The following is a 26,869-nucleotide window of genomic DNA, read 5'->3' as shown; positions in this document are numbered from 1 at the left end:
TTCTGGGGGACTGTGGGGGCTTTCTCGAGTGTTTTACCTCCCCCAGCACATTCTCCCCCCTCCCTGCCCAGCAGGATGTGGGTGGGGGTGCTGGGTGCCCATCCCGGGGCGGGGCTGTGCTGGAGCTCGGTGGGCTCAGCTGGCCAGGCGAGCTGTGTTCCAATGGAGAGGCACCTTCCCAGTGCCTGAGGTAGGTGCTGGGACCCCAGTCCCATCCCTGGTGCCTGTGGCACTGCTGCTGCTCCTGGCCACCCCTGGTGCCACCCCTGGTGCCACCCCTGCTGCTGTGGGACCACTGCTGTCCCTTCCCCTCGCAGGCTCAGTGGATGCAGGAGCTTGAGGACAGCGTGGGGACCTCAAGGAACATCCAGAGGAGGTGCTGAGGCCACATCAGGAGCTGGTGAGGGTCCTGGGTGTGTCCCAGATCACCAGACCCCCCTGAGGGTTCTGGAATCCTTTTTGGAGTCCCTGTGTGGCGCCCTGGGGATGGGTCACCTGGGGCATTTCCCTCGTGTGCTGTGGCACAGTGTGACTGTCCTCATGTCCCCTCCCGAGGGGCACAGTGGGGCTCATGGCCCTCCAGCCCCCCAGCCCAGAGCCAGAGCTCTGCCTGGGCTGTTTTGGTTCTTCTCACAAACAACTGCGTGTCCTTGTGCCAAGGCCTTGTGCTGGGAGCCTCTGCTCCGTCTGGGATAACAACAGTCCTGGATGGTTCGCAGCTGGGGGATCTCTGGTCCCTGCTGTGTCCCCCTCACTGTCAGGGCAGGGGGGCTGTGGGTAATGCACAATATCAGGGGGTCTTTGGTCTCCCTGGACACCCCGACTGTGGGTGCTCTGTGTGCATTTGATTGGAGCTCTGGGCTGGGAGCTCCCAGGAGCAGCTCAGGGATTTCAAACCCTCCGGAATTTCCCTCACTCCACGTGCAGGCAGGAGGGAGCAGGCGGGTGAAGCCCAGAGCGGGGAGGGCACTGGCACAACCTGGGAGTCACAGACCGTGGCTGCAGCGAGGATTTCCCAGCAAACATTTGGTTAGGGGGACGGTGCAGCCTCTGGGTTCCTCCTGGTCCCTCCAGCACCTTCGTCTGGTCACGCATCGCTGACGTGAACGTGAGGTGAGGACAACAGCCCTGGCGATGGAGAGGAGCACCCTGAGGAGCAGCAGGACCCTTCTGGATGGCAGGTAGGACCCAAATCATCTCAGGGGCTCTGGGGACAAGTTGGGGAGGCGAGGGGCTCCCCAGGGCTGGTGCAGCAATGGGGTGGCCTCCCCCTGGGCCAAGTTGTTGCAACAGCAGGGAGGAAGGTCAGGCTCCCCACAGGAGGGTGCAGGGGTTGACGTCAAAGGAAGCAGCTGTGATTCACGGGTTCCTGGGAGCGCTGGTCTCGGGGCCGTAACTCATCCCAGAAATGTCATTTTAGCCTTGAGCGTTATCGCTGCTCTGCTGCTGCCCACCACTCCCAGCCCTGGGACAGATAACCAGGCTTGGGGTAGGGGGGCTGCAAGGGCTGCCCCTTGCTCCCAGCCCAGGCTCAGCAGCTCAATATGTTTAATATTCAGCTCTATTTGGGCTGTCCTGGTCCTTGTGTGCGGCGTTTACTGAGGTTGGGCTGAGCCTGGCTTGGTTATTCCAGGATGGCTGAGTCGTGAGATGGTGCTGTCCATTGCTGCCCGCTGTCACCTGTTATTATCCACTGTCCACCCACGACAATCATCCTCGATGACCTGGTAGGTCTTTTCCAGCCTTACTGATTCCGTGGTTCCGTGTTTGCCACAGGGTCTGTCCCTGGCACAGCGGGAGCCGGGCAGGGGGGCTCTGCCTGCCCTCAGAGCCGCTGTGCCCCCGTGGCTGTGCCGTGGACAGGGCTGGCCGTGCCCCCCTGTGCCGGCTCCACGGCCCCTCAGCTGCGTGAGGAGCCGGCTCTGGCCTTGGCCCGCCGTGAGTGACAGCTCTTATCTGGCGGCTGACGGGGCAGAATCCTTCAGCCCCGCGTACTTAAGGCCGCGGCGGCGAGGCCGGGGCAGAGCCGCGCCGGCCGCAGAACCGACCGCAGAACCGAACCCCGCCACGCACCGCGATGCTCCCGGCCACGTCCAAGCTCTGCGCCGCCATCTCCTACCGGCACCTGCGCAACATGACCGGTGAGGGGCTGCCTGGGGCAGGGGGGACTGCGGGGCTCCGTCCCCACCGTCATGGGCACAGCGGCAGCTTCACGCTGAAGCTCGTTGGAGAAGCTCCTGCTGAGTCACGGGGGCAGAAAGGACCCCCCCCCTTCTTGCTTTCTAAACTCCTTCTCGGACAGGAGGACGAGCTCAGGGGTGCTCTGCTCACCCCACCCTGTGCTGTGCTGCTTTCTGGGTTTTGTGGTTTACTGTCCCTGCCGCCCTTCTTGCTGTCAGACCCGCCTCTGGGGTCCGAGGGGACAGCCCGTGCCCCTGTGGCCAGCTCTGGGTCACACTCCCGCTGGTGGTGAGGGTTTTCTATCTTCGTGCTCCATTTCTCTGCTCTTTCCTGAGCCACCTGATATTCCTCAGTATTTTTACTGCTGCATGGCTTGGACCTGGAGCCAAGCTCGGGATTGCTTAGGACAGGTAGTGCAGTGGCTGCTCCCTGTGCCTGTAGGGACTCAGTGAAGGTGACAAGCATAGACTTTTCCATGCTGTGTGTTTAAACTGGGGGAAAAGCCCTGGAAGGGCCCCTGACACGCTCTCTCCCTCAGGTCTGAGGAGACAAGCCGCCGTGGCCCTCAGCCAGGAGCTGAGCAGACTCGCCTGCCGCAGCCCAGGACCCAGCTCCTGGATCCACCAGGTGCGCAGGAGGAGCTCCCTGCTCAGTAAGTGACCGCCTGAGGGGGGTCTTGTCCCTTCCTGCCACGGGGAGACTGTCAGGGGCCAGGGATCCAGGGAGTGGTTGGAGGAAAACCTTCTGTGGGTGGGCTGTGCTTCTGCTGAACCAGCAGGAGGGTGGGAATTGGGTTTAATTCCCTGGTCCCAGGGCATGGAGATGGTATTTGGTGTAGATAAAGCTTATCTGGCACGTTATGCTGTTCTTGCACTCACTCCTGCCTTTGTCTGGTCCCGGCAGGCTCGAGGCTGGAGGAGAAGCCCTTCAGCGAGATGGAAATGTCCTACATCAAGCAAGGAGAGGAAGCCCTGCAGAAATCCCTCAGAATCCTGGAGGACCAGGACGGCTGGAAGACAGAGACGGTGGCGGTGGGTGCTCTGCCCTGTGGCACTGCCGCTCCTCCTGTGAACAGCCGTGGTGTTAATGCTGCTGTGCCCCCTCCAGGGAAACGGAGACAAAGTGCTGAGCAAGGTGCTGCCGGACGTGGGGAAGGTGTTCCGGCTGGAGGTGGTGGTGGACCAGCCCCTGGACTCCGTGTACGGAGAGCTGGTGGACAACATGGAGCAGATGGGAGAGTGGAACCCCAACGTCAAAGAAGTCAAGGTAGGAAACGTGTGTGTCACAGTCGGGGTTCACAGGGGTCCTGCTCCCTGTGGCACTGGAAGGGCCCATCGCGGCAGGCACTGAACACTTCAAACTGAGGGTTTAATTCCAAACGGCAGATCCTGGAGAAGATTGGGAAGGACACGGTGATCACCCATGAGAAGGCAGCAGCCACCCCCGGGAACATCGTCGGGCCCCGGGACTTCGTGAGCGTGCGGTGCTCCAAGAGACGCGGCTCCACCTGCGTCCTGGCCGGCATGTCCACCACATACGGGGCGATGCCGGAGCAGGAGGGGTTCATCAGGTAACCCCCTGTTCAGTCCACTTGTGGGTGTGCCAGGAGGGAGATTCCCACGGGGGAGCAGGGTTTTAGCAGGGGCTCAGTCGCTGGGTTTGTCTGGGCAGCAGGAGCTGCTGAGGAAACCCCCAAGCACAGAGTGTGGTTTTGAGGCTCAGAGTCTGAATTTTGGGTCTGATGTGATCCCTCTCTCCCTGGCAGGGCTGAGAACGGTCCCACCTGCATGGTCCTGCGCCCGCTGCCCGGCAGCCCCTCCCAGACCAGGCTGACCTGGCTGCTCAGCATCGACCTCAAGGTAGGGGGAACGGCGCAGGGTGGGGAACAGGGGCTGTGGGGGAGGCAGGTCCCGCTCACAGGCTGTGTCTGCTCCTCTCCAGGGCTGGCTGCCCAAGACCATCATCAACCAGGTCCTGTCCCAGACACAGGTGGACTTCGCCAAACACCTCCGGCAGCGCCTGGCCCGGCCCGTGCCCGTGACCTGCTGACCAGGACCCGCCCACCGCCCGGGGCAGGGCTTTGTTCAGGGGGCAAAGGGGGAGTCACTTTGATCAGCCAAGGCCTTTAGCAGCAGACACTGCTAATTAAGACACGGTTTCAATCAATAAATATAAAGGTTTATTTATTGGAAAGCGCTGTGGAAGTGCAGGACCAAAAACTGAAGTCCCACATTTGCTTCACTGAGCACGGTGCTGGCCCAGTCAGGCACCTCTACCCTCCCTAATTACTGTCACTGAATAAATAAAGCTTTAATTAGTGGTGTCTACAATTAAAGGCCTGGGATAATTAGTTATTAGGGAGGTCCCAAACATCTGACTGGGAAGATACATCCTCAGTGAGGGAAACACAGGCCTGACTGAATCTCACCTTTTGCTCCCCCTAGACTTAAAACACAGCACTTAACTAACAATTTTATTCCCTCTCCCCACCCAAAGCAGCTCTAATTTATTTTTCCTGTACAGACACAGACAGAGTGTCAAATTATTTATTCATCCAAAAGCTCTGCAATGATGATCATTGGCAGGAGGCCCAGTGTAACTCCTGCGAGCCAGATCTTCAGCTTGAGAGATCTCCAAATGTAGCTACTTTGAGTTTAAATCTCGCTTGTAACAATTTACAAGACCAAAACAGAATAAAAAGAAGAGTTAAAACCTTTATTTTAAAACTGGTTTCCAGTTTGTGGGGGGGAAAAAAAAAAATACAGTTTGGACAGAAGCCCAAATTTCAGTCTTACATGCAGCAGTCTCGTTCCAACAGAGCCATCCTGGCTGGGAGCTGTTGGTCCCAATCAGCCAAACGCACCTGAGCACAGGTGTCACTGTACCTACACCTGGCAGGTCCACCTCCACCCTGTTCTCAGGGGCACCCGACAGTCACAGCCCAGGAGGAGGCACCTCAGCATCCCCTTCTCCTGGGAGTGACGCTGTAACGGTACTGGAGGCTCCAAGAGATGCCCCAAAATAGCACAAAACACCCCAGACCTGCCCCACTCACGCTCTGGCAGGGGGAAGGGGTGTGAACCTGCAGCAGGTAACACATACACAACACCTCAGCCTGTTGGGTCGTGGCTGGTCACCGGGGGATGGATGTTCCTCTGCAATAAATCCACGGTGTGAGGGATTTATGGCTCCCAGGGTGGGCTCCTCCTCCCATCCACCTCTGTCTCCACGTGGTACAGGACATCAGCCAGCGTGTGCTCCACCACGGCGCCCCAGCCCATGTCACTCATCTGCAGAGGGAAGGACAGTTAGCTCCAGCCAGGGAGCACAGGCTTGGGAAGGACTGGCAGCAGCATTCCAGGGCTGTTCCCCTCCTGGAAACATTGGTGGGGTGAAAAAAATTCCAAGTGTTTCCTTAAAACAACAATTCCACCCTCTTACTGATAAAAGAGGCCAACACAGGCAACAGCAGGGCCTTACAATCTGTCAAGAGGAGCAAGAGAGCATCTACTGTTTAATGAAAATTAAATTATTGATTGGGCTAGCTGTACTTAAGTATTTTTAAACACAATCCTTCTGGCTGTGCTGTGGTACAAATCACACCAAAATACCTTTTGTTTTAAACACTGAGTCTCCCAGATAGGGGGGTGAAAAAGCTTCAGCTTTACTTACAGGGCGGTAAGTGATGTCTCTGGGTGGGTACTTGAAATACGGCCCAAAGTTTATAGAAACCTGGGGAAGACACATTTTCATTAGATCTAAAAAAACAGGAAAATTTATTTAGTCCTCAGTCCTCATCCCCTCCTGCTTCTGAGCCTACCCCAGCTTGTGCTCCCAGAGCACTCACACTCTGTGCATCCCTTAAACTGGTGGATTTAGGCACTCTCTGCAAAGACACCTCACTTACTGTGCAGCCTTTGTACAAAGAAATGGCAGGAAAATAAACCCCTTCAAAGATGTCCTTAAAGGCGACCCCTTGGCTGACACCATTCTTGAAGAATATGATCTGAAAAATGAAAAAAGGTTTTCCCACTGATGGTGGCTCTCACAACACAGCAAACTCTCCCAGGATTACCCCCTGTTCCCCTTTACCAGGTGTGCTGAAGTGACACCAAGAACTCACCTGGCTTCCAGGTGCCTGCTTTAGGCTCTTCTCTGCCTTGTCCACAAAATCCTTCTCTTCGAAGTACAAGTAGCTTTTGAATTTGATCAAAGCCTGAAATAGCAGCAAACAATGTCAGAAGCAAGCCTGAAAATCTGTTACCTGTCACCTGCCCTGCTCGGGGACAGGTGTGCCTGGTGCCAGAGTACCTGTGAGGAGTGATTCCCACAGCTCAAGTATTTGAGAGCCAGGAGGGGAAGATGAAACGAGACGTGGGCAATCCCATCCAGGAGTATTTTGTTTTCCTGAGATCAACACTTTGGACCTCTCCCCTATGAACCATGGAGGTACCCAGAGGCAGGATGGGAAGGATCCACAGAAAGGGGCAGGAGTGAGGCCAGAACAACCTGTATGCCACTTTTATCCACCTGCCAAAGCTTAATCCGACAGTGAACTCGCCCCTCACCTTGTCTTTGTAGGTGTCAGGCAGGGATTTGGCCGTCTCAGTGTCCTCTGGAAGGCTGATGTAAAATCCCAGGACGTCCCCCTGTCCATAGCCAGATGAATAGTGTTTCCCTATCGACTGGTGAAACTTGGTTCCCTTTTTGCTGCGCCAGGAGTAACTGAACTTGTCATATCCCAGAGGGGCCTGGAGGTTCCCTGCAGAAACAAACACTTTGTTGTGAGCACGTGGAATGTAGCAGGAGCACCTGCTATCAAGTATTTGGTAACATTATTTACCCAAGGGCTGTGACCAGCCTAGTCTGGCAGCTGTGTCTGGAGGCATCTCATCCATGGAGATCTCGAAGTACCAGGCTCCTTTCCGCACGCCGTGGGAGGCTCGCACCATGGAATAGCCCTTCTCGCCAATCACAGTCAGCCTGTCGTCAGAGATCTTCAGCTGGGGAGCTGCAGGGGGGGACACGAGCAGTCATTTGTGAATTCTAAAGGGTGGAGATGTCAAAAGGCAAATGCATGCAGAGGTAGACCTGACATCTGCACCTCTAACAGCAATTACACCTGAAACGTCACCGGCTGGGTAATGAGAGGTCACTGAGATGCCCCTGTAAGGAAACACAACCTGCACAGGTTAACGAGCTCTGTACCTCGGTCATGCAGTGCCAGGAGGACTCGTTCATACAGGCAGGCTCTGTACAGGTCCCCAGGAATCGGTTTTCCTGCCCAACAGTCCAGCTCCAGCTTTTCCGGGTCGGGTGCGTGGGGGTCAGGCTCGGCCAGGATGTATCGGTACCCATCCTTGTTGAAGGGGTGTTCCAGAGGGTACCCGTGGGGAGGCAAGCGCTGAGCTGAGAACAACGGGTCACTGAAACAACAGAAACCCCAGGCTGGCATCTCCCAGTGGTTGTGGTGCTGTCACAGGTCCCCCCAGGACATCCCCCTGCAGAGCTGTCCCTGCACTCAGGGGCTGCACAGTGGTGTCTGTGCAAAACGAGCACACACCTACAAAGTGAGTACACACTCAGCCTACAAACTGAGCACACACTCACCTACAAACTGAGCACACACTCACCTACAAACTGAGCACACACTCAGCTACAAACTGAGCACACACTCAGCTACAAACTGAGCACACACTCACCTACAAACTGAGCACACACTCGCCTACAAACTGAGCACACACTCACCTAAAAACTGAGCACACACTCACCTAAAAACTGAGCACACACTCACCCACTGCAAATGATTCATGGCCTCTGAGCTATCAGTACCACCACAGGGCTCTGGAGTGACTGCCCATGAACCCACCCGAGGCAGAGACAGGTGGGAGGCAGCTTAAGGCATCCCAAGTGCAGACGTCCCTGCCCAACACCTCAGCACCCATGCCCTCCTCTCACCTCCGGGTTTTCTTGGCTGTTCCCGTGGTCCCTCCGTCCTGCTGCTTGCGCTTGGCTCCCCGGCCCTTCCCGCTGCCTCCAGCAGCCATTCCCCCTGCACACAAGAGCAGGCACGTTAGGGGTTGGGGCTCAGGGAGCACCTGCACACTCAGAATCTCCAGGGACAGAGGGGCAGAAGCAGCCAAACCAAAATGAGCTCGTGGGCTCAGGGGCTTTTTGTCCACAGGCGATGTGAACCAGCCCTTGGTGCCCATGAGCACAGCAAAATCCACAGGGGACTAAATTTGGAGCGGAAGCTGAGGGAGACTGAGCAGCAAAACGAGCTCAACCCGAGCTTTTGAGGTCAGCATTAAGAATCTTTTCTGTCATCAGAAGATCTACAGGCAGCAGCGCTGGGATCCACCTCAGAGATATTATTATTATTATTATTAATCTTTCATGGAGATTCCAGTCACAGTTCCAATCTACTTCTGCAGAAGCAGCAGAAACCCACCCTACAGCACAGCCACCATCCCAGTGACCCTGTGCTGGGGGGACACTCTGACACCAATCAGCAAGAAGCACTTAATGTTCAATTTCCATCTACAAAATAAAACACACCTACGCTGAGGAAAAACAAAAAGCAAGAGGTGTTTCTCTTCAGTATCACCAAAGTCAGCTCTGGGATTGAACAGTGTACCAGTCTGACCCACAGCACTGATTCTGAACTCACAGGACTGTAGTACAGGAAAGACTGCACATCAAATTTAATCAAACTAAGATCAGCACGACATTTTAATAAATTAAACCATATGTGCATTTTATCATCACGGTACTTCCAAAGAGATCAGTGCTGATTCACAAGGAAAACTATGGAAATTTCACGTACTGTAGAAAAACACCTTCACGAACTGCATTCGTGTGGTAATTAAAAATCCAGTCAGCTCTTCCATTACCAGCATTCCCTTATGGTGTAAGGGATCCAAATCACCCAGGGAATGCCATATTCTGCACAAACATGACCTGATCTGGTTTCAGTGCAGATAAACGTTCAGTATCTGCAGTTGGTAAACATTTACTTGCCCAAACCATCACACTGTAAGCTTCAGACCAAATTATTTAGGTGTTAAGAGTTTAAAATGACAACATCAGGTCAATTGACACAGAGTAAAAATAAACATAAGAGTAAAATACACAAATAAAACATTTAAAACAGTCAAGTAGGGCAGAATATGGCAATAAAAGCTTCTAATTGCTAAAGATTAAAGAGTAGAATTGCTGGTTTGTATTAAAGCCTGACTGCGATCACATCAGGGCGCGCTTTCATTTTTAATTGACTTTGGCTTCTAAGAGAATCAAGCAAAAAAGCTTTGCAAACAGCAATACTTAAGTTTTAGAAGCTGAAAGGTAAATATTCACCTCCCAGAGAGGCTCCACCTGCAAGAACAGAAGTGGCACCACATATTTGTCAGTCTCCCAGAAATTAAATATAAAACAACCAGTGCATGACATGGAGACAACACACCTGAGACACCTTCTTTAAAAAGCCCCGAATACCTCCTGCCTGTGCTACTGGGACGTGTTTACTGCAGATTATTAATATATATTCTCATCAGCAGGTACTTCACTGCTGTAAGGTCACCCTGAGCAACCTCAGCAGGATGGGACAGCACAGCAGTCATCCTCAAGGAATAACAGCAGAGCACAAACAGTGAGCACAAGGAATAATTTATATATTTACCCATTCCCCAGCTATTTTCAACTCTCAGAGAAAGGGAAACACGAAATCTGAATAACACAAGGAGGTAAACTAAAAGCATCCTAAGAGCAAACTGACTAGCTCAGCTTTCTGGCGAGCATCTCAGTTTATCTGGTCACCCTAAAGAAACAGCTGAACCTTCCCAAGAACTAAAGTTAATCCTTCTATAAAAAGGCACAGTGAGACTGTTCTGAGCACAAGCACAAACTCAGCTCACACGAGAGTTTAACTGCACAGATGCCCAGAGCACTGGGAAATGCAGCTTGGTCCCAAACACCCAAAACCCTCCCCAGCACAGAACTTGCCGTTCAAGCTTCCACTTGTGGACACAGCGTTGCTCTGTTTCTGGTTGTCGTAGGCAGGGCCGATATTGGCAAGGTCCTGCAAGAGATCAAACAATCTGCTGCACAGGTTGGTCAAAGGGGCCACCCTGAGCCCGAGCAGGGCACTCCCAGGTGCTGCAGCTCCCACCCACCGCCGGCACAACATGGACTCGTGGCAGAGCTTTGCCCCTTGGCTGAGCAGAAGGCACCAAAAGGATCCCCCACTCCTCCTCCCAGATCCCCCTCTCCTCTCATCACATACCTGGTCTAGAAGCCCAAATTTGGGGTAATCCTCCTCCGGGTCTTTACTGCCCGGGTCTGGGTGCTCTTTCACCAGGAACACGTCTCTTTCTTTGCACTGAAACACAGGAGTTCAAGTCACACGGGGTAAGATTGTAACAAACCCATTAACAAGTGTTTAAATCCCAACATGCACTATTAATATGCGGTAGGCACATCAGCATCTTCACCCTTCAGCTCCAAGGCCAGCCCTCAGCACACACCAATGTCACAAAGCCACATCGTTCGTGTTCATTCCTCCAGGGATCTACCCCCCAGTTCTTACCATGGTTTTGACAATATTATTGGGCCAGGTCATTTTCCCAGGCCTCTGCCGCGTTGTCATACACTCCCAGTATTTATCAATGAACGGGATAATATCCTGGGAAAACAGAAAACACCTCCCTGAGCTCCCCTCGATGACACCACCCCTGACGTGGGCCCGTGGCAGTTCCATCACGGTCCAACCTTGTCCTTGGAGAACATCGTCTTGGGGTGCTCGTCCTGCGTCCTCGACTGCCACGTGAGGTTGGCCAGAGCACTAAGGCACATTTCCTTGAGATCTGGAATACAAAACCCCCCCAGGGATACATGTAGGGAAGATCAGACACCCCCCTGTGTACACACAGCAACCACCGACCCCGCAGCATCACCCCGAGGAACAGCAAAAAACCCCCTGGAGTTCACACTGATCAGCCCTCACTGAACACATTTACACCCTCTTCATCAATTAAAACAGCAAAACATTTCTAGGAAAAGCCACAGACTTGTTCCTAAGAATTTTTTGGTCATTTTCCAAAAGTCTCAGCAGAGCCCTGTCGGACAAAACCAAACCTTCAGGATTATCTTGCGCAAAACACCCCCCCAAACGTGCTTCTCCCAAACTCACTCGCTTGTTTCCTCAGGAAGTAGGTGTTCCCACTGTGGTGGCACACGTTGCAGTGGAAGCTGTAGTTGGTCATGAAGGGCAGACAGGACCTGGGAAAGAGCAGGTTTGTCAGGGCTGGGTACGCCGTAATTGCTGCACCAGGCTAAAGGAATCCCACAATCACTGAGGCTGGAAAAGATCTCTGAGACCATGGAGTGCACCCTGTGCCCCATCCCCACCTTGCCCCTCAGCCCAGAGCACTGAGTGCCACGTCCAGTCCTTCCCTGGACACCTCCAGGGGTGGTTTTCAAGTGTCCTAGGATATGGACCTTGAGAAGTCACACCCTAAAACACTCCCCTCCTGCTGCCAGGGCTCACGTACGTGGTGTCGATGCCGAAGGTGTCCGCCGTGAACCACTTGGTGCAGATGCCACACTGCAGCTCGATCTCGCCCAGCTGCCGCGTGTTCTCCTCGTCCCCCGAGGCCCCCTGGGCGTCCAGGGCCTCGGCACCGTCCCCAGCCGTGTCCTGGAGTGGGAGCAGAGCCAGGGAATCACACAGTGCCTGGGCAGATCCAGGGAATCACACAGTGCCTGGGTAGATCCAGGGAATCACACACTGCTTGGGCAGAGCCAGGGAATCACACAGTGCCTGGGCAGAGCCAGGGAATCACACACTGCTTGGGCAGAGCCAGGGAATCCCACACTGCCACCTTTAAAGGGAATAAATCCCTCTCCCTGATCCGTGCCCCCACTGGAGCTGTTCCATAGACTCAGCTCTTCACACGAGAGAGGATTTAACTTCCAAAACAACCCTCTCCAGACCCAAAGCTGGGGGCACGTAAATCTTTTAGGGCTGACCCACCCCACACCCTCCCCGCGCCCACAGCACCTACCAGGGGCTCCTTGCCGTTGGCGGACTCGGTCTCCAGGGCCGTGGCGACATCGGCCAGGGCGGTGTCCCCGCTGCCGGGGCACAGACGTGTCAGAGGGACCCCCGGGAACGGAACGGGGGGTGCTCAGCCCGGACCCGGGGCCCGACGCGGGGTGGGACGGCACATGCAGCTCCCCCCAGCCCTGTCGGTGTCGCTTGGTCCCCCCGGGGTCCCCTGTGGGGCGGCGCGGGACCCCCATCCCCGTTCCCATGGCAACGCGGCGAGCCACCCCCTCCTTCCTCCTCCCCTTCCCTCATCAAAGCCCTCACGACGCGGGGGGCCGAGGTCACTCGTGCGCTGCTCAGGAGGGCCGTACCCGCTCTCGGTGTCGGCGGCGGGCGGCTCCGGCGGGGCCGGGGGCTCCGGGGCCGGGGGAGGCTCCGGGGGGGGTTCCGCTGCCTCTGCCGCCGCCGCCGCCATGTTCGCCCGCCGCCCGCGCCCGCGGCTCTCGCGAGACCCGCCGCTTCAAAGGGCGATGGCGCTCCCGGTGGGCCCCACCGCGGCGCGGCGGCGCCCTCTGGCGGAGGCCGCCGGGAACTGCGCGGCGGGGAGGGGAGCCGTGACGTCACGGTTTTTCCCCCTCGCTGTCGTGACGTCACTTTTTAAGGTCGTGACGTCACCCGGTCGCAGCCTAGGAGGGTCCCAGGTTTCCCCGGTGCCCCCACGTTTCCCCCAAGGAAGGAGGAGCATCACATCACACTGTCCCCCTCGGTGGAGGGGAACCCACCGAGAACCCCAGCCTGGAGAGTTTGGGGTCCTCGGGTACCACAGGTCCCAGTCCCTTCTCCAAGGAGCAGGACAGGATTGATGGGTGGCAGGGAATGTGCCTGGGTCACTCGTCCCCAGGGGTCCCGGGTGGTGCCGTCCCTGTGCCCGCCAGCCACGGCAGGACAGGGATGGAGAGAGCTGGTGATGGGGACGAGCCCAGGAGAGATGGAGGGGGGATGGAGAGGGAGACAGGGAGGAGGAAAAGAACTGGAGGGCTGGAGGGATGAGTCAAGCGTGAACAAGGCTGGAGGCAGACAGGGAAGGGTGAGGAGGAGAGAGGGAGAAAGAGAGGAACGAGGGACGGCGGAGTTGGAAACGGGGAGGGATGTCAGGGGAGAGATGGGGGTGGAGGGGAGGGAGGATGGAGATAGGGACGGAGGGCTGGGAAGAGGGACGGGGAGAAGAGGGGAGGGGGCTGCCGGAGAGGGGGGTGCCCGGGGCGGCGCTCGGGGCCGCTGTACAAATAGGGCGGCTGCGGGTGGCCCGGACAGACATGCGGGTCCCACTCCGCTCCGCGCCCGTGCTGGCGCTCTGCGCCCTCGCCCTGTTCCGCCTGGGCTGCGCATCCCCCCGGGCACCCACCCGGGCACCGACCGGAGCATCCCCCCTGGCATCCCCCCGGGCACCCACCCCGGCACCCAGCCGGTCCCTGGCCCCTGCCCCGCCGCGCTGCCCTCCGCTGATGCTGCAGCTGCTCCGCGCCCCTCCCGCCCCGCTCCGCGCCGCCGCCGCCGCCGCTCTCAGCCTCTCCCCGCACGGTGAGTGGGGCCGCGGCCCCGAATATCCCTGTCCTGGCACCGGCACTGTCCCCGGGACCCACACCATCCCTGAGCATCCCTGTCCTGGCACCGACACTGCCCCCGGGTCCCGTGCGGTCCACCCAACCCTGTGCCCGGGATCAGCACCATTCCCCTTCTCGGGACTGGCACTATCCCCAGGCATCCCTGTTCTGGCACCGTCCCGTCCCTGGGACCTGCACCGTCCCCAAACATCCCTGTCCCGGGCCCCTCACTGTCCCGAGCATCCCTGTCCCCTGGACGGGCCCTGCCCGGGGCTCTGGCTGGCTCTGGGGATGGATCCAGTGGCTTTCCCCTGACCCTCGGGCTCCCGCGGGAGGGACCCGGGGGCACCATCCCTCCCTGTCACCCCCTGCCCCACGTCCCCTCACCCTGCCCTTGGCTTTCAGGCTCCCTGCAGAACGGCTCCCGCTGGGCGCTCTCCTTCGACATGTCCTCCCTGTCCAGCAGCCAGGAGGTGAGCCTGGCCCAGCTCCGCGTCCGCCTGCCCGGGCTGTCCCACTCCCACAACGTGTCCCTGGACATCTTCCACAGCCAGCGCCGCAGGTGCCGGGGCGACAGGACCTGCGCCCACCAGCTCTTCCTGGGCACCGTGGCCGGCAGCCCCTCTGCCACCCAGGCCTCCTGGGAAGTCTTCGAGGTCACCAACCTGCTCCGGTCCTGGCTCCACCAAGCCGTGGTCCCCGGGGGACAGGAGCGGTGGGAGGCGAACGGCTCGGACGTCCCGGCCACCAGCGCGGTGCACTCGCCCGCCCTGAGCGACGCCGGCCACGGGGAGCCAGCCCTGCCCCAGGACGTGGCAGACAGAGTCCTGCTGCTCGTCTTCTCCACGGACAAGTCTCCAGGAGGCCACAGCCTCATCAGGACGGCGGAGACCTCCAAGTACATCATGCGTGACAGCGGATCCCAGGGCGGGGGGACGCGCCGGCACCGCAGGAACAGGATGGAGAAGCAGAGGATCAAAGCGAGTGATGCCGCTGCGGCCACGCCACGGGAGGAGGGCAGGGCCCTCTGCAGGAGGGTGGACATGATGGTGGATTTCGAGCAGACGGGCTGGGGCAGCTGGATCGTCTACCCCAAAAAGTACAACGCCTACCGGTGCGAAGGGCTGTGCCCCTCGCCCGTGGACGAGACCTTCAAGCCCACCAACCACGCGTACATACAGGTAAGATCAGCTGCCCCCCACGCTCCCAGCCCCCCACCCACGGCAGGGGGATGTTCTGCCCTTCCCGTGTCTCCCACAGAGTTTGCTGCAGCTCTACAAGCCCAACCAGGTGCCGTGTCCCGCCTGCTCCCCGGTCAGGATGAGTCCCCTCTCCATGCTCTACTACGAGAAGGGCGAGATCGTCGTCCGCCACCACGAGGACATGATCATCGAGGAGTGCGGCTGCAACTGAGGCCGCCTCGTGCCCTGCTGGGAAGGGGCACATCTCTGCCCAAAGTGCCCCCAAGGACCGACCACCCAAGCTACGCCCATCGCTCTCACCGTGTGACTGTGGGTCGGCAAAGCCCTGGCTGGGCCAGGGGAGGAGTGGGGTGCCCGGGTGTGGTGCCCAGGTGGGGTGCTCCATGGCCACGGTGCATGGCTGGATCAAGGCTCCATGCAGGAAAGGCCACCAGCCACCTCCCTGTGGCACCTTGGTGCCCCTCACCGTGCTTTTCCAGGAGCTGTGGCGCTGCTGGAAGGTGTGCCCGGGCAGCCAAGGGTTGGTGCTGCTGGGCAGAGGCAGGGGCTGAGGTGCAGGACTGGAGCATGGCAGCATCACTCCCTGCCACAGCACGCTCTGCTTGCTCCCTCTGTGAGGCCATGGATCTGCTCGAGCCTTTTCCCCCCTCGCTGGATGGGGCGGTGGAGAAAGGGTCACAGTTGTAAAACTCATCAATAAATTATATATATATATATTAAAAACGCCTGGTGGTTCAGCTGATTTCCTCAGCCCGGTTTTGCCGTTGGTGGTCCGTCAGGGGGCAGTTCCCCCATCTCTCTGTCCATTTGCTCCTTCACCAGTAACACCAGAGTGGGTGGGCTCTGGCTGCTCCTGACACTTCCAGAGCAAAGGGGTCCCTCAAACGGTGCAAAAGATGCCCAAAAGCTCCAAAGTGATATCAGGATGAAGCTGCTCCCACCCTGATGGGGAGGCACCTGCAGGCAGGGAAGGGGAGGCTAAAGGGATTTCCCACCCTCATTTACCCATCGGAGATAAGGGAAGGGCCGTGCTCTCTGACAGCAGTGGATTCTCAGCCATGTATTTGGGGACACGGCACTCTCGAGGGACCCACGGTGGCCCCCGGGCAGCCGAGGGGACGGGTGGGACCACAAGCGTCGGGGGTGGCCCTGGTGGTCCAGGTGGCTGCGCAGGATGGGGCAGGGGCCACCCCCATCCCGCCCCTCCTGGGACCAGCGGCCCCGACTCCACATCCCAGCCCAGCCTGATTATCCCCAATCCACATCCCAGCCGGCGGGATAAACAAAGCGTGTCTGGTGTGTCGCCCCTCCCCAGCAGACCCTCCCCGGGGCCGCTTACATATTCCAACAGCTTTCACACTGCGACCATCCCGTCATTAGAGGGTCATTTGCAGGAGCTGTCAAGGGTGGGCCGGGGGCGCGGGGCTGACCCCCGGCAGGAGGCAAAGCCATGCAGAAACCTGCACATCTGCGCTGTGGGTGACATAAAATCGCATTATTTTGCCTCTTTCTCGGCAGCTTTGCTACTCCTGCTCATAAACGGGAGGATTCACACCCCCACGCCCAGCCAGGGACCCCCTGGCCCCCCAGCCCCCTCGTCCCGCTGTATCTCTGCCATCTCTGCCCCTCCATCACGCCTGTTTGGAATCCAGCAGCGGGTTCAAAAGTTGTGGCGGGGCAGGGGGAGGCAGCAGCCCTTCCCTGGGAAGAGCAGGGTGGAAAAATAGAGGCTGAGATTCCAGGGCTGCAAGGAAAACATCAAAGTGTGGACGGCGACCATAAAGCCGGGTTTAGGCGAGCCGGGCTCTGCCAGGCTCGGGCTGCGAGCAGGGACCTGACCCGAGCTGGGAGAGCCGTGGCCCTGCTCCTGCCCCAATCCACATCGGGGGGCAGAGGGAGCCCAAACACTCAGGGCAATAAAGTGGGGGGACAGTGCCCTGCCAAGGGGTCCTGCCTGCGACAGGGGCACGGAGCAGGACTCAGGGATGTGGAGCAGGATTCAGGGATGTGGAGCAGGACTCAGGGATGTGGAGCAGGACTCAGGGATGCCAGGTGTGCTGCTCTACCCTCCTGAGACAAAAAGGGGCCGGGATGGGAAATGCAATGACAAAGCCAACACTTGTCCCTGGACCTCCCCAGAGCATCCCAGCTGTGCCACAGCCACCCACAGCTGCCTCCCTCCCTCCCTCCCTCCCTCCCTCCGTGCTCACCAGGGCTCAGCCTGCAGGAAAAGCAGCCCCTCGGCCTGGGAGTGCAAGTGCTGGGTGAGGAACAGAGCCTGGGGAAGCAGGGATCTGCCCTGGAACGCTGAGCTGCTCCGTGCATGGCTCAGGACATGCAGGACATGGATCCAAAACCACCTGGCTGAGGGATGCAGGGGCCAGGGGAGTGAGGGAGGGGGTGAAGGACTGGAGCTATGGGATGCTGAGGCCACTTGGTCCCACACCACGGGTGGAAAAGTTCAAGGAATGGGCCTAGGACAAACTGCAGGGAGAGCAGATGCCCACAAGTGTCACGTCACCTCATCCCATCCACAGCTTCGGTCAGGGCTCTCTCTGCCCCCCACAAAGTGCCTGTGGCCCCAGGGCCCCACCCCAGGAGCCCAGCGGGAGCCCTGTCCCTCCTGGACAGAGCCCTGGTCACACCTGGCCAGGTGTTTCACAGGGAGCCCCCCCTCCCTCCGAATTATCAGCTATGCATTGCTGTCCCAGGCACCTGGGGCTTTGATGCTCCCCCAGATCTGCATAAGCTTCAGATACCGATGCAAAGCTGCCAGGGCAGGGACAAAGTACTTAACACCTCCAGCACGTGTTACCTCTCCTGCAGGTGGGAGGGAATGGGATTTAAGGGCATTACCTGCAATACCTGACACTTACCCCAAAATCCCAGCCTTTGTACCAGCACCAAATCCCGACCCCACAAGGCTCCTGCCTCTGGAAGCAGCTCCTCTCTAAACCCTCATCAGAACCCAAACCCGTGCAGAGTTGCAAGACTATTGATAAAGTCACACCTGAGGGCAATAAATTTGGATTTGTTCCCATTAAGGTTTCGGAGAAACCCTTAAATCTTATCTTAAAGAAATGCGGGTTTATCTGCAGCAATTGCTTTGTTCTGTTACTCATTATTAAGGGTTTGCATACCATAATGTCACCCCTGAGCCTCATTAGCAGATATTTAAAAGCTATCTACAGAAACTGATCTGCACAGACACTCATTGTGGTTCAGGAAGTCTGAGGTCCGGGCTGTGTCCCGATATGGATTGTCCTCCTTTGAGGTGCCCCCACTCCCCCTCAGCATTCACACAGCAACAATGTCACAAACTCCTGCAGACCACAGTTTATTAAACCCCAGGCTAAAACCGCAGATATTTGGTCCAGGGGACGCAAATTGAGCATTCCCAACGGAAAAATTAACTTTCTCAGATGAAAATTCCCCCCTCAAAGCCAGACTGGGACACAGGGATGTCTGGCCCAGCCCCAGCAGCACAGGGGGTACCTGAGGCTGATGCCCAGGACCACCTGATCCCTTCCTAACGCCTCAGGCCGGTGGTTTCTTGCCAGAATAAGGGACAGAAGCCACATTTATTGCATTCATCTCCACACCAGGAGACTCCACATGATTTTTATTTCTCCCTTATATAGCACTTCTGTAACTGTTACAGTATTAAAATGATTAACAAAAGCATAAAACTGGAACCAAAACCAAAGGGGTGAGAGTGTCTCCTCCGGCACTCCGAGACCCGGCCCCTGGAACAGGACACGCTCTGCTCTCCCAAGGGAATCAGCTGCCTTTCCCAGGAGCAGGAAGGCACTCAAGGCATGGGCTGCTGTAAGCCTGGCTGGTGGGAATCCTCAAGACCAGTCCTGGTGCTTCACTGGATCAGCACTCTCCGGGCAGGTGCCTTAGATGTCCATGTCAAACTGCTCTTCCTCACCTGCTGAAGGGGCAAAACCACAAATGAGTCCCCAGAGTTCCACATCAAATACCAAAGATTTTAGTGAAGGAGAGACTGGTGGCTGTGCTTCAGAAATGGGGCAGTTTGGGCTTAAAAATCTGCATTTAGGTGTCAAGGCTGGTGTGAAAACCATCTCGTGGAGCTCTTGTAAAGGTGTCAGCTCTGGGGGACCCTCCTCAGACCGACAAGAGCAGAGGTAGAAAAAAGCCCTTTAAATAATTTATCCCTACCCCTGGCTGTCCTTGTTAACAGGAAATGTAAAGACCCACGTTGATGACAATCCCTGGTACGAACCCACACAGCCACATTCCATAACCATTATCCCAACAGCTGCTCCCACAGCCTGACAGGAGCCAGCCAGAGCAGCCAGGATCTGTTCCTGGGCACAGGGATTCTCTGGGAGAGTCACAACCCGGCACCCAGCCTGCATTTCGGGGTGACAGAGGGTCCAGAGAGACACTTGAGGTCACGAGAGTGTGAAGGCATGAGGCAATTCTGGAAACATTCTGCTTGGAGCGAGCATGGAAGCCAACAGGAGCATTCAGGATTTTATTTTTAGAGAGAGGATAAGCACTTGCATTTGGTAGCTTCATGTTGCTTCAAGAAATAACCTCAAATAACTCTAAAAACTGTTCTTCAAAAGCAATAGTGGCTCGTGTTGCTGCTTCAGGGCCTCAGTGAAGTGTCCCTGTCACACAGTGGGGTCAGAAACAGGCAGGAGGAATTTACAACTCGTGCTGATATTAAAAACCCTGAGTAAATCCTACTGTGAATTGTAACCTGAAGCTCCAAGCAGCTGCAGCACGGCCCAGGACAGGGAGAGGCAGCAACAGCTGCCTCCTCTGCTCTTCACAGGGCTCCTGATCCAGCAGCAGCTTCCCAAACGCTGAACTAACGGGAATTACAGCAAATCACACTTAATAACTGAAAAAGTCACGTTGCTGGGGCCCACAGCAGGGCTAAACAACCACCAGGACCTCGTCCCCCCCCACGACATGGAGCCCACTCTGATTTTCCGAGAAGTCACTGGAGCATTGACCTCGGCTCGTTGGAACCTCCTGGCTCAGTCCCAGCTCTGGAATTTCTAGGAACCAGCAGGGCACCTCACAGGCTGCCTGCACTCACCTGCGCTCGCTTTCTCCTCACAGTTCTGCACGTGGTGGTTTTCCAGCTTCAGCTCCTCCACGCTGGGGCTGGTGACGCCTGGAATGTCGGGAAGGTCGGAGGGGGGTGTTTTGGCCACCGGGGAGTTGCGGCACTCCATCAAAAACTTGCGGTCGTAGATGATCCTGGTACCTGGGTGGGGGGACAACAGCGTGGTCAGGTGTCCCTGCCCGGGGCTGGAGCTGGGTGATCTTTAAGGTGCTTTCCAACCCAAACCGCTCTGGGATGCTCGAGTATTTCAGTGATAACTGTGATTTAGCGCTCACTGTCCAGTCTGTGCTGCCTCACCACGAAGCCAGGCACTCGAGCACTGTATCTGCAAGTGAAGGTGAAAGCTCCAGGACCCAAGTGCTGCCAGGCAGCTCCAAACTCAGCCTGGTGCTGGAAGCGACAGATCCGGCCCCTTCCACCTCGCTCAAGGTCACAGCAACCCCCAGGGCAAACAGAAAATCGGACTGAGTTTCCACCCACGGCCAGAACCAGGGCCAAGAGCTGCAGGTGGACACCCCTGGACACAGCAGGGGCCAGGACGGGCAGAGCAGCAGTTACACACACCTTACACGGAGCTGTTAATGCTCCAAGGGTTAACCAGCCCACGGGCTCTCCCTGCCCAGCAGGACAAGCCAGCTCCAGCCCAGCCCAGCACAGTGAGCCTCCAGGCATGGATTTCTAGGAATACACGGGGAACAGCCTGTTCCTTGTAGAGGAATTGCATGGAAAAAGCTCCAAAACCACAGGCAGAAGAGGGATCCCTCCAAACAGCCCACAGCCTTAACCCAGGAAGTGCTGGAAAAGCGTCTGCTTTCCAAGGGCTGCACACCCCCCTGGATCAGGGGATCAGGTCTGTCCTGCCCTGCTCCTGTTCCAGCCAGAGGGAGAGGAACTTGTCCTTGTGACCTCCCCAAAAGTGTTAACTAAAGTACACACGTGTGGGCAAACAGCTCCCATTACCATCTGTCCTGGAACAGTCAACTCCCTTCGCTTTGAACACTATAAATACAAAATAAATATATATAAACCAGCGCGTCCGGGTGTTGTGTTCCAGCCGAGTTCTGCAGGGGAGTTCCCAAAACACTCAACAACTTCTCACTTCTCACGACTTCTTCTCACTCAGGATTTTGAATCTGAGTTCTTTCACAAGGCTGGGGGATGGAGGGATCCAGCCCAACAGGCAGCTGGCTGGGAGAGGGGCGTTGAAATTCCTGGGAAGCTCAGGGAGCAGGACTAAGACAGGGATTCCTGGAACTGCAGCTCATGTACCAGCACCGGGAGCTCGAGGGCTTCCACATCCTCTGACAGCCACGTGCCCAGAGCTCCCGAAAGCAAAAAGACTCTGGGCTGCCACAGAGCCACAAACAAGGCCCCTTCACACCCCCAGAGCCGAGTTCCCCGCTGCTGTAAGGGAGGTCAGGGTGGATTTAGCAGGAAAACCGCACCCCACGGGACGCTCTGCTCCCTGGAAGCCCCCGTGAGCCTCGCTGTGCCCACAGGGCAGACACACAGCCCAGGGCTCACACCCCACGTCCTCCAGCAGCTCTGAATCACCCCCTCCCTCCTGTACCCGAATTCCAGCCCTGGGGCCGGGCAGCACTCGGTGTCCCCAAACAGGCTGGGACATCCCCGGTGTCCCCAAACAGGCTGGGACAGCCCCGGGCAGGTCACGGGAGCGCCGTGGGCACTGCCAGGTGGGCACACCCCACCCACAGACATGGCCAGGGCTTCTCCTCAGCTCCAGGCACCCCTCAGCTCCCCGGGGACGAGCGGCTGACAGCCCTCGCTGCTCCACGCCGTTAATTGCTCCCTTCTGCTCTGTAGCTCTTGGCTGAGGCTCAGAAAGCCTCCCGTTCTCCGGCACAACTCCTGCAGGGGCTGCTTTCAGAGGAGGGAACACACTGGCCAAAACAACCCCAAACCTCAGCTTTTCTGCACACACAAAACCCACCGAGTGAGTCAGCAGTGCCACTTCCCCTTCTCTCCGAATTTTAACCCCTGGAACCCCATGGCAGGTCCCAGGGACCAACAAAACCTCCCTCCATTCCCTCCCAGGCACAGCTTCACCATTCCTACTGCTCAAATCCATCTGGAAGAGGGTGCAGGGGGGAAATTCTTAAAGGTGTGGGAAAAAAGTCATCCCAAGCTCCTGCTGGGCAGGAGCAGAGGCACCTGGAATTCCACACACCGACCCTGTGCCAGGTGCCATCACCTGGAATTGCTTGCTTTGAGGCCAAACTGCCCCAAATAAACACCCGAGCAGGAGAGGGGGACACAAAACCCCTCTGATGGAGGAGCCCCTCCTACAACCTGTTTATTCCTCTTATTTGAGGATCAAATCCCTGAAGATTCCCAGCTCCTGGCAACTCTGGGGCTGCACAGGGCTTGCAGCAAGCAAGGAGAGAACCAGCCCACGGCCTGTTTGCAGCAGTGGAGCTGCCACACGTGCAGAATTTGGAGCAACCTGGGAATAAGAAATAAAGGAAAAGGTTCCCAGGTTTTGCTGACTGCCGGAGAAAACAGCAAATATTAGAGATTAGAATTAATCAGTAACCGGGGGGAGGCCGGGGGTTGCTCCTTGGCAGGCACAGCCGTGATCCCCGGCCCCATCCCTGGGCAGGTGGGAGCCCCCCGGACCCCTCATTCCCTCTCCGGGCACAGCCGTGTCCAAGATCCCGGGGAAAAGCCCTCCCCAAAGCAGAGTCCCCCCCCCCAGCCACCCCTTATCAAGGTGGGGACCCCCCCTCTTCATATCCCCATCCCAGCAAGGGCCCCCCAAACCTCCCCAGAGCCCCGGGGGCAAAGCGGGGGCTCCCCATTCCTCGCTCTCCTGGGACAGGAGGGGAGCCCCCCCCTCGGCCAAAGCGGGTCTCCCCAGCCCCCCCCGGGCAGCAGGAGCCCCCCAGCCCCTCCCGGCGCCCCGCTCACCGCCCGGCGTGGTCCCGAACACGGTGCCCCCCGGCGTGGTGCTGTAGTCGCCGGGCGGCAGCGGGGCCCCGTCGGGCAGGGCCAGGCACTTGCCGGGGCCCGGGATGTCGCGGCTGGGCGTCTGCCCCTGGCAGCAGCGGCCCGACATGACGGGATCGGGGCCGCCGGGATCGGGATCACCGGGATCACCGGGATCACCGGGACCGCCGCTGCCGCCGCTTCCGCGCCGGGACACGCCCCTTCCGTCGCGCGGGAAAAGGGGGCGGGGCTTTGACCAATTTTGGGCAGGGGCGGGAGAGTGGGCGTGGTTTAGTCGGACAGGGGCGCGGTTTGACTCGATGGGGGCGTGGCCTGACCCGAGCGGAGGCGGGGCCTGGCGGTGGGTGGGGCACTGGGCGTGGTTTCAGAGGGCCGCGGGCGGGGTCTGTGTGGGGTGTTCTCAGTTCCCCTTCCCGGGGCACCCCCCACCTCTGTTCCCTATTTTGGGGGATTCCCCCGCCTCGTTCCGCGCCCCCCTGGCCACGCCGGGACCCCCCAGCAGCGCTGCCCCTGCCCCTTCGTGCAGCGGAGGAGGGGGAGCCGCCGTGGGAGGTCCGGGTGGTCCCCGTGGGAGCGCTGTGGGGACAGATGTCTGCCCGGCTGGGTGGAGAAACCCCATCCCAAATGGCTCCGCCACCCCCGGGGGGCCCGGGGACAAACGCGGCAGGGGCGAGGGGGGCCACACACGCCGTGTCCCCGGGGATGCTCCGGTGGGACGGAGCGGTGGAAAAACAGCGTTTGTCTTAAGATTTTATTAAATAAAAGATTTAAGGAGAAGCTGGTGTGCGGCAGGGGGAGCGCAGGGTGGGCCAGGCGGGACCCCCGGGCTGGGCAGGGGGAGGCTGGGGCGTCCAGGGGTGAAGCCCTGGCACGGAGCCCTTCCGAGCATCCTGGGGACCACCACGGGTACCCGCTGGAAAGAGGCCTCTTCAGCCCTTCCCTGCTCTCCCAGCAGTGGCCGCAGGGCTCTGCTGACCCTCCCTGGACACCGGTCCAGTGCTGACATCTGCTGACGGCCGGGATGCCGGGAGCCAGGATGGATTCCAGCACGGATGCCAGCACGGATGCCAGCACGCTCCGCCCGCGCTGGAGCACCACGGGGTCGCCGGGGCTGTGGCAGTGCCCGTCCCTCCGTCGGGGCTCGGGGCTGCTCTCCCGGCCCAGGCGGAGGGGGGACACAGCCAGCCCCGTCCAGCCCAAACCATCACCCCGGCTCCAACAGGTGGAGCTCGGTGGCCACAGGCTGCTCCGGACCCTGGCCCGGGGCCAGGCTCATCCCCGCGGAGCCGAGGGACAGCCCTGGGGGTGCTGGGGGTCCTCGGGGGGGCTCAGAGCCCTTTCCACAGGGTAGCATTTTAGTGGTCGAGGCAGTGATCTCCTGCCAGGCTGGGGGATGGAGGGGGTGTTTCTGCCCCCCAAGACCCCTGAGACCCCTCTCAGGCTGCGGTGCCAGGCAGGCAGCCCTCTCCCTGTGCCAGCTGCTGAATCGATTAGTGGGCACTGGGGCAGGAAAATAACATTTCCGGCCACAGAATGACATCAGCAGTGACCCCCAGCCCAGTGAGGCAGCCACTGCCATTTCCTCCTCCTCCCAGAGAAAGGACCATTGCGGGGTCAAGGAGCCAGAGGGGTTGAAAGGTCAGGGTTTAAGGGCACATCCTGGCTAGGGCAGAGCGGGGCCCCTGCTCCAGGGGTCACCTGCCCTCGGTGCCTGTGGGACCCCTGGTCAGGGTGTGGACAGGGACTGGCTGCAGTAGTGTGGGAGGAAACCCTCCAGGGAGTTCCAAATCCCACAAAACACCCTCTGGAGATGCCCCTTCAGGGCCCCTTCTGTCCTGTTCTGTGAGGTCTGCAGGCATGTCCCCATTGAGGAGGGGGGTTCTGCTGGCACTTGTGGTGCCCAGGAGACCCCAAAAGGCTTCAGCTCGGCAGCAGACAGGGGACAGGGATGCTCCTGCCCCTGAGCACCATCTCCAGCTGCTCAGGAGCTGCCTGCAGGCATTGGGGGTTCTGCCCACACTACCAGCACCCTCTGGTTACAGCATGTTCCTCTCCAGGGCATTTTATCTGCCCATTCCCTGGGCAGCTCCCAGTGCTGGAAAGCCCTTTGTCATGCTCATGTGACACGAGGTTATCGCCTCATTGCCTTCTAAATCGGGAGCAGAAGGGCCTCTCCAAGGTGTCCCTCTCTCCACCAGCAGTGCCTTTGCTGCTGACCTGGTATAAACCACCGGTAGCCGAGCAGGGGTGGGTTTTGGTGAGAGTCTTACTTCTCCTGGGGAGGGAAATGTGTCTTTTAAGCCTTGAAATGCCCCCAGCCCTGGCATGAGAGCAGCCCCCAGAATGGTGGCGGTGGCATCTCCTACCCCCAGTACTGACTGGGCTGGGTTTGCTGAGACAGGAAGAAAATATCTCGAGGGGAGGATAAACTCCCACCCGGTGGGCAGTGGGGGCAGGCAGCTTTCATCTCACCCCATCCATCACCTCCCCGTCCATGCTCCATGTGGTTTTCCCAGCCCCACCCCACACCTCCGTCCCTCCCGTGGAGGCTTTGGGACCCCAGTGCAGCCCCACGCAGGACGGGGTGATGGTGGATCCCGTCCCGGTGAGGATGTCCCTGTGCTGTGGCATTTCCAGCCCATCCATCTGTGTTTACATTCCCCTCTGATCGCGGCCTGCGATAAAGGACAAGCCCGGACAAACCCACATCCCTGCTGCCCGCCCAAGGGCTGTTTGTGCAGATAAAAGTTGCCCCATAAACAAGCCCATCCTGCCTTTGGGAAGGGCATCTCCGCCAGCCCCAGCCCTCGGCAGGAAACCCTCACCAGGGCCCCCCATGTGTCTGTCCCCTGGGCACGGGGCAGGGCTGGCACTGCTGGGAGTGCTCAGCACCCCTGGTTGGTTCCTGCTCCTGACATGGGTTAAAAATAACCACCATGGCATGGGATTCACCACGGCAGCCATGGCCAGAGCTGGAGAGAAAGCATCGGAACCCCTCCTCCTCAGCCTTCTCTTCCTCCTTGTTGTTGTTGTTGTTGTTTTTCCTCCCTGCAGACATCGGGCTGGAAGCAAACACAACTCGGGATCAGCCCCAGGAGAGGCTGGGAGGGCTGGGAAGCAGGGACAGCTGCTGTTGGGTGATGAGGGCACAGCCAGGAGCTTTGGCAGAGGGTGCCTGGGGCAGGGAAGGGAGCAGAGGAGTGGCAGGGGAGGCAGCCGGGCGGCACGTGGCGGTTTGGCCAGTGTCCCGTGGCCATGGCTGGGCTGGCAGGAGGCTCCATGTGGGGCTCTTGGCACTCGATCCCTCCTCATCTCTGCCAACTTCCCCCAAGGCAGCTCCCCTCCCCAGACCCTCACACTCCCACCCTGCTTTGGGGCAGAGCCAGGAATCCCACTGCCAGGATGCTCCTCTAGCCCTCGGGAAGCCCTGCCTGAAATCTCAGCTCCCTCCAAGGTTATTTCTGCTGTTGACGTTTTTTTCACGACACTTCCCACACTTTTTGTGAAATCTGTACCCCTGTTATTGCAAACTTCTCCCTCCTTCCCCCCACCCCGGCTTGCTTTAGCAATAGCTGCAGGAAAACCAGCCCTGATGGGGAAGGAGCTGTGGAAATGTCTGTAAATCCTCTGCAGGTCCTGATGGCAGCACGAGGACTCTCCCTTCTCCGGGTGCTTGAGGATGAAGGGAGGTGGGACATGTCTGAAATGAAACCCTGCCGTGAGGTGTGCTAGAAGTGTCAGAAATTGGGAATATCTGCCC

General features: G+C 58.4%; 4 protein-coding genes across 10 annotated transcripts; 2 read left to right on the top strand and 2 right to left on the bottom strand.

The window, feature by feature from the left end:
* The first annotated feature begins 31 nt into the window (after positions 1-31).
* Positions 32-4,899, top strand: STAR (steroidogenic acute regulatory protein). Of its 5 annotated transcripts, none has more exons than XM_050325811.1 (11): positions 32-190; positions 318-400; positions 1,075-1,181; positions 1,634-1,727; positions 1,976-2,141; positions 2,720-2,833; positions 3,085-3,212; positions 3,289-3,447; positions 3,567-3,751; positions 3,947-4,040; positions 4,123-4,899. In XM_050325811.1, exons 5-11 carry the CDS (start codon positions 2,078-2,080, stop codon positions 4,228-4,230), a joined length of 852 nt encoding a protein of 283 aa, XP_050181768.1. In that variant the 5' UTR covers positions 32-190; positions 318-400; positions 1,075-1,181; positions 1,634-1,727; positions 1,976-2,077; the 3' UTR covers positions 4,231-4,899. The 5 variants fall into 5 exon arrangements, with proteins under 5 accessions (XP_050181768.1, XP_050181771.1, XP_050181769.1 ...); XM_050325814.1 differs by having other exon boundaries at positions 1,048-1,181; XM_050325812.1 differs by having other exon boundaries at positions 1,035-1,181.
* Positions 4,876-12,712, bottom strand: ASH2L (ASH2 like, histone lysine methyltransferase complex subunit). 2 transcript variants are annotated; one of them, XM_050325807.1, is made up of 17 exons: positions 12,598-12,712; positions 12,243-12,312; positions 11,730-11,875; positions 11,369-11,457; positions 10,948-11,042; positions 10,766-10,861; positions 10,463-10,558; positions 10,183-10,258; positions 9,538-9,555; positions 8,140-8,233; positions 7,390-7,607; positions 7,025-7,192; positions 6,750-6,943; positions 6,305-6,397; positions 6,089-6,187; positions 5,854-5,913; positions 4,876-5,471 (listed from the first exon to the last, which is right to left on the bottom strand). In XM_050325807.1, the coding sequence occupies exons 1-17, from the start codon at positions 12,699-12,701 to the stop codon at positions 5,364-5,366; spliced, it is 1,824 nt and encodes a 607-aa protein (XP_050181764.1). In that variant the 5' UTR covers positions 12,702-12,712; the 3' UTR covers positions 4,876-5,363. The 2 variants fall into 2 exon arrangements, with proteins under 2 accessions (XP_050181764.1, XP_050181765.1); XM_050325808.1 differs by lacking the exon at positions 9,538-9,555.
* An 830-nt stretch (positions 12,713-13,542) lies between these two features.
* Positions 13,543-15,286, top strand: NODAL (nodal growth differentiation factor). The gene is made up of 3 exons (XM_050325768.1): positions 13,543-13,807; positions 14,236-15,011; positions 15,091-15,286. The coding sequence occupies exons 1-3, from the start codon at positions 13,543-13,545 to the stop codon at positions 15,241-15,243; spliced, it is 1,194 nt and encodes a 397-aa protein (XP_050181725.1). The 3' UTR covers positions 15,244-15,286.
* Positions 15,287-18,612: 3,326 nt separating this feature from the next.
* EIF4EBP1 (eukaryotic translation initiation factor 4E binding protein 1) lies at positions 18,613-23,308 on the bottom strand. 2 transcript variants are annotated; one of them, XM_050325944.1, is made up of 3 exons: positions 23,071-23,308; positions 20,113-20,283; positions 18,613-18,969 (listed from the first exon to the last, which is right to left on the bottom strand). In XM_050325944.1, exons 1-3 carry the CDS (start codon positions 23,216-23,218, stop codon positions 18,935-18,937), a joined length of 354 nt encoding a protein of 117 aa, XP_050181901.1. In that variant the 5' UTR covers positions 23,219-23,308; the 3' UTR covers positions 18,613-18,934. The 2 variants fall into 2 exon arrangements, with proteins under 2 accessions (XP_050181901.1, XP_050181902.1); XM_050325945.1 differs by having other exon boundaries at positions 18,613-18,966.
* Positions 23,309-26,869: the final 3,561 nt, after the last annotated feature.

This window comes from Myiozetetes cayanensis, unplaced genomic scaffold, assembly GCF_022539395.1.
Source record: "Myiozetetes cayanensis isolate MyiCay16 unplaced genomic scaffold, myiCay2020 scf30, whole genome shotgun sequence".
Classification (NCBI taxonomy): Eukaryota; Metazoa; Chordata; class Aves; order Passeriformes; family Tyrannidae; genus Myiozetetes; species Myiozetetes cayanensis.
This window is presented reverse-complemented; position numbering and strand designations above follow the sequence as displayed.

Excerpts from the sequence above, each read along its gene's own strand:
- STAR (XM_050325811.1), top strand. The coding sequence starts at position 2,078 with ATGCTCCCGGCCACGTCCAAGCTCTGCGCCGCCATCTCCTACCGGCAC. Across the intron at positions 2,142-2,719 it reads GCACCTGCGCAACATGACCG|GTCTGAGGAGACAAGCCGCC; the intron begins GTGAGGGGCTGC and ends TCTCTCCCTCAG. Across the intron at positions 4,041-4,122 it reads TGCTCAGCATCGACCTCAAG|GGCTGGCTGCCCAAGACCAT; the intron begins GTAGGGGGAACG and ends GCTCCTCTCCAG.
- ASH2L (XM_050325807.1), bottom strand. The coding sequence starts at position 12,701 with ATGGCGGCGGCGGCGGCAGAGGCAGCGGAACCCCCCCCGGAGCCTCCC. Across the intron at positions 11,876-12,242 it reads CCAACGGCAAGGAGCCCCTG|GACACGGCTGGGGACGGTGC; the intron begins GTAGGTGCTGTG and ends CTCCCACTCCAG. Across the intron at positions 5,914-6,088 it reads CTTTGTACAAAGGCTGCACA|GTTTCTATAAACTTTGGGCC; the intron begins GTAAGTGAGGTG and ends TGTCTTCCCCAG.
- NODAL (XM_050325768.1), top strand. The coding sequence starts at position 13,543 with ATGCGGGTCCCACTCCGCTCCGCGCCCGTGCTGGCGCTCTGCGCCCTC. Across the intron at positions 13,808-14,235 it reads TCTCAGCCTCTCCCCGCACG|GCTCCCTGCAGAACGGCTCC; the intron begins GTGAGTGGGGCC and ends CTTGGCTTTCAG. Across the intron at positions 15,012-15,090 it reads CCAACCACGCGTACATACAG|AGTTTGCTGCAGCTCTACAA; the intron begins GTAAGATCAGCT and ends TGTCTCCCACAG.
- EIF4EBP1 (XM_050325944.1), bottom strand. The coding sequence starts at position 23,218 with ATGTCGGGCCGCTGCTGCCAGGGGCAGACGCCCAGCCGCGACATCCCG. Across the intron at positions 20,284-23,070 it reads GTTCGGGACCACGCCGGGCG|GTACCAGGATCATCTACGAC; the intron begins GTGAGCGGGGCG and ends CCCCCCACCCAG. Across the intron at positions 18,970-20,112 it reads TGAGGAGAAAGCGAGCGCAG|CAGGTGAGGAAGAGCAGTTT; the intron begins GTGAGTGCAGGC and ends TTGCCCCTTCAG.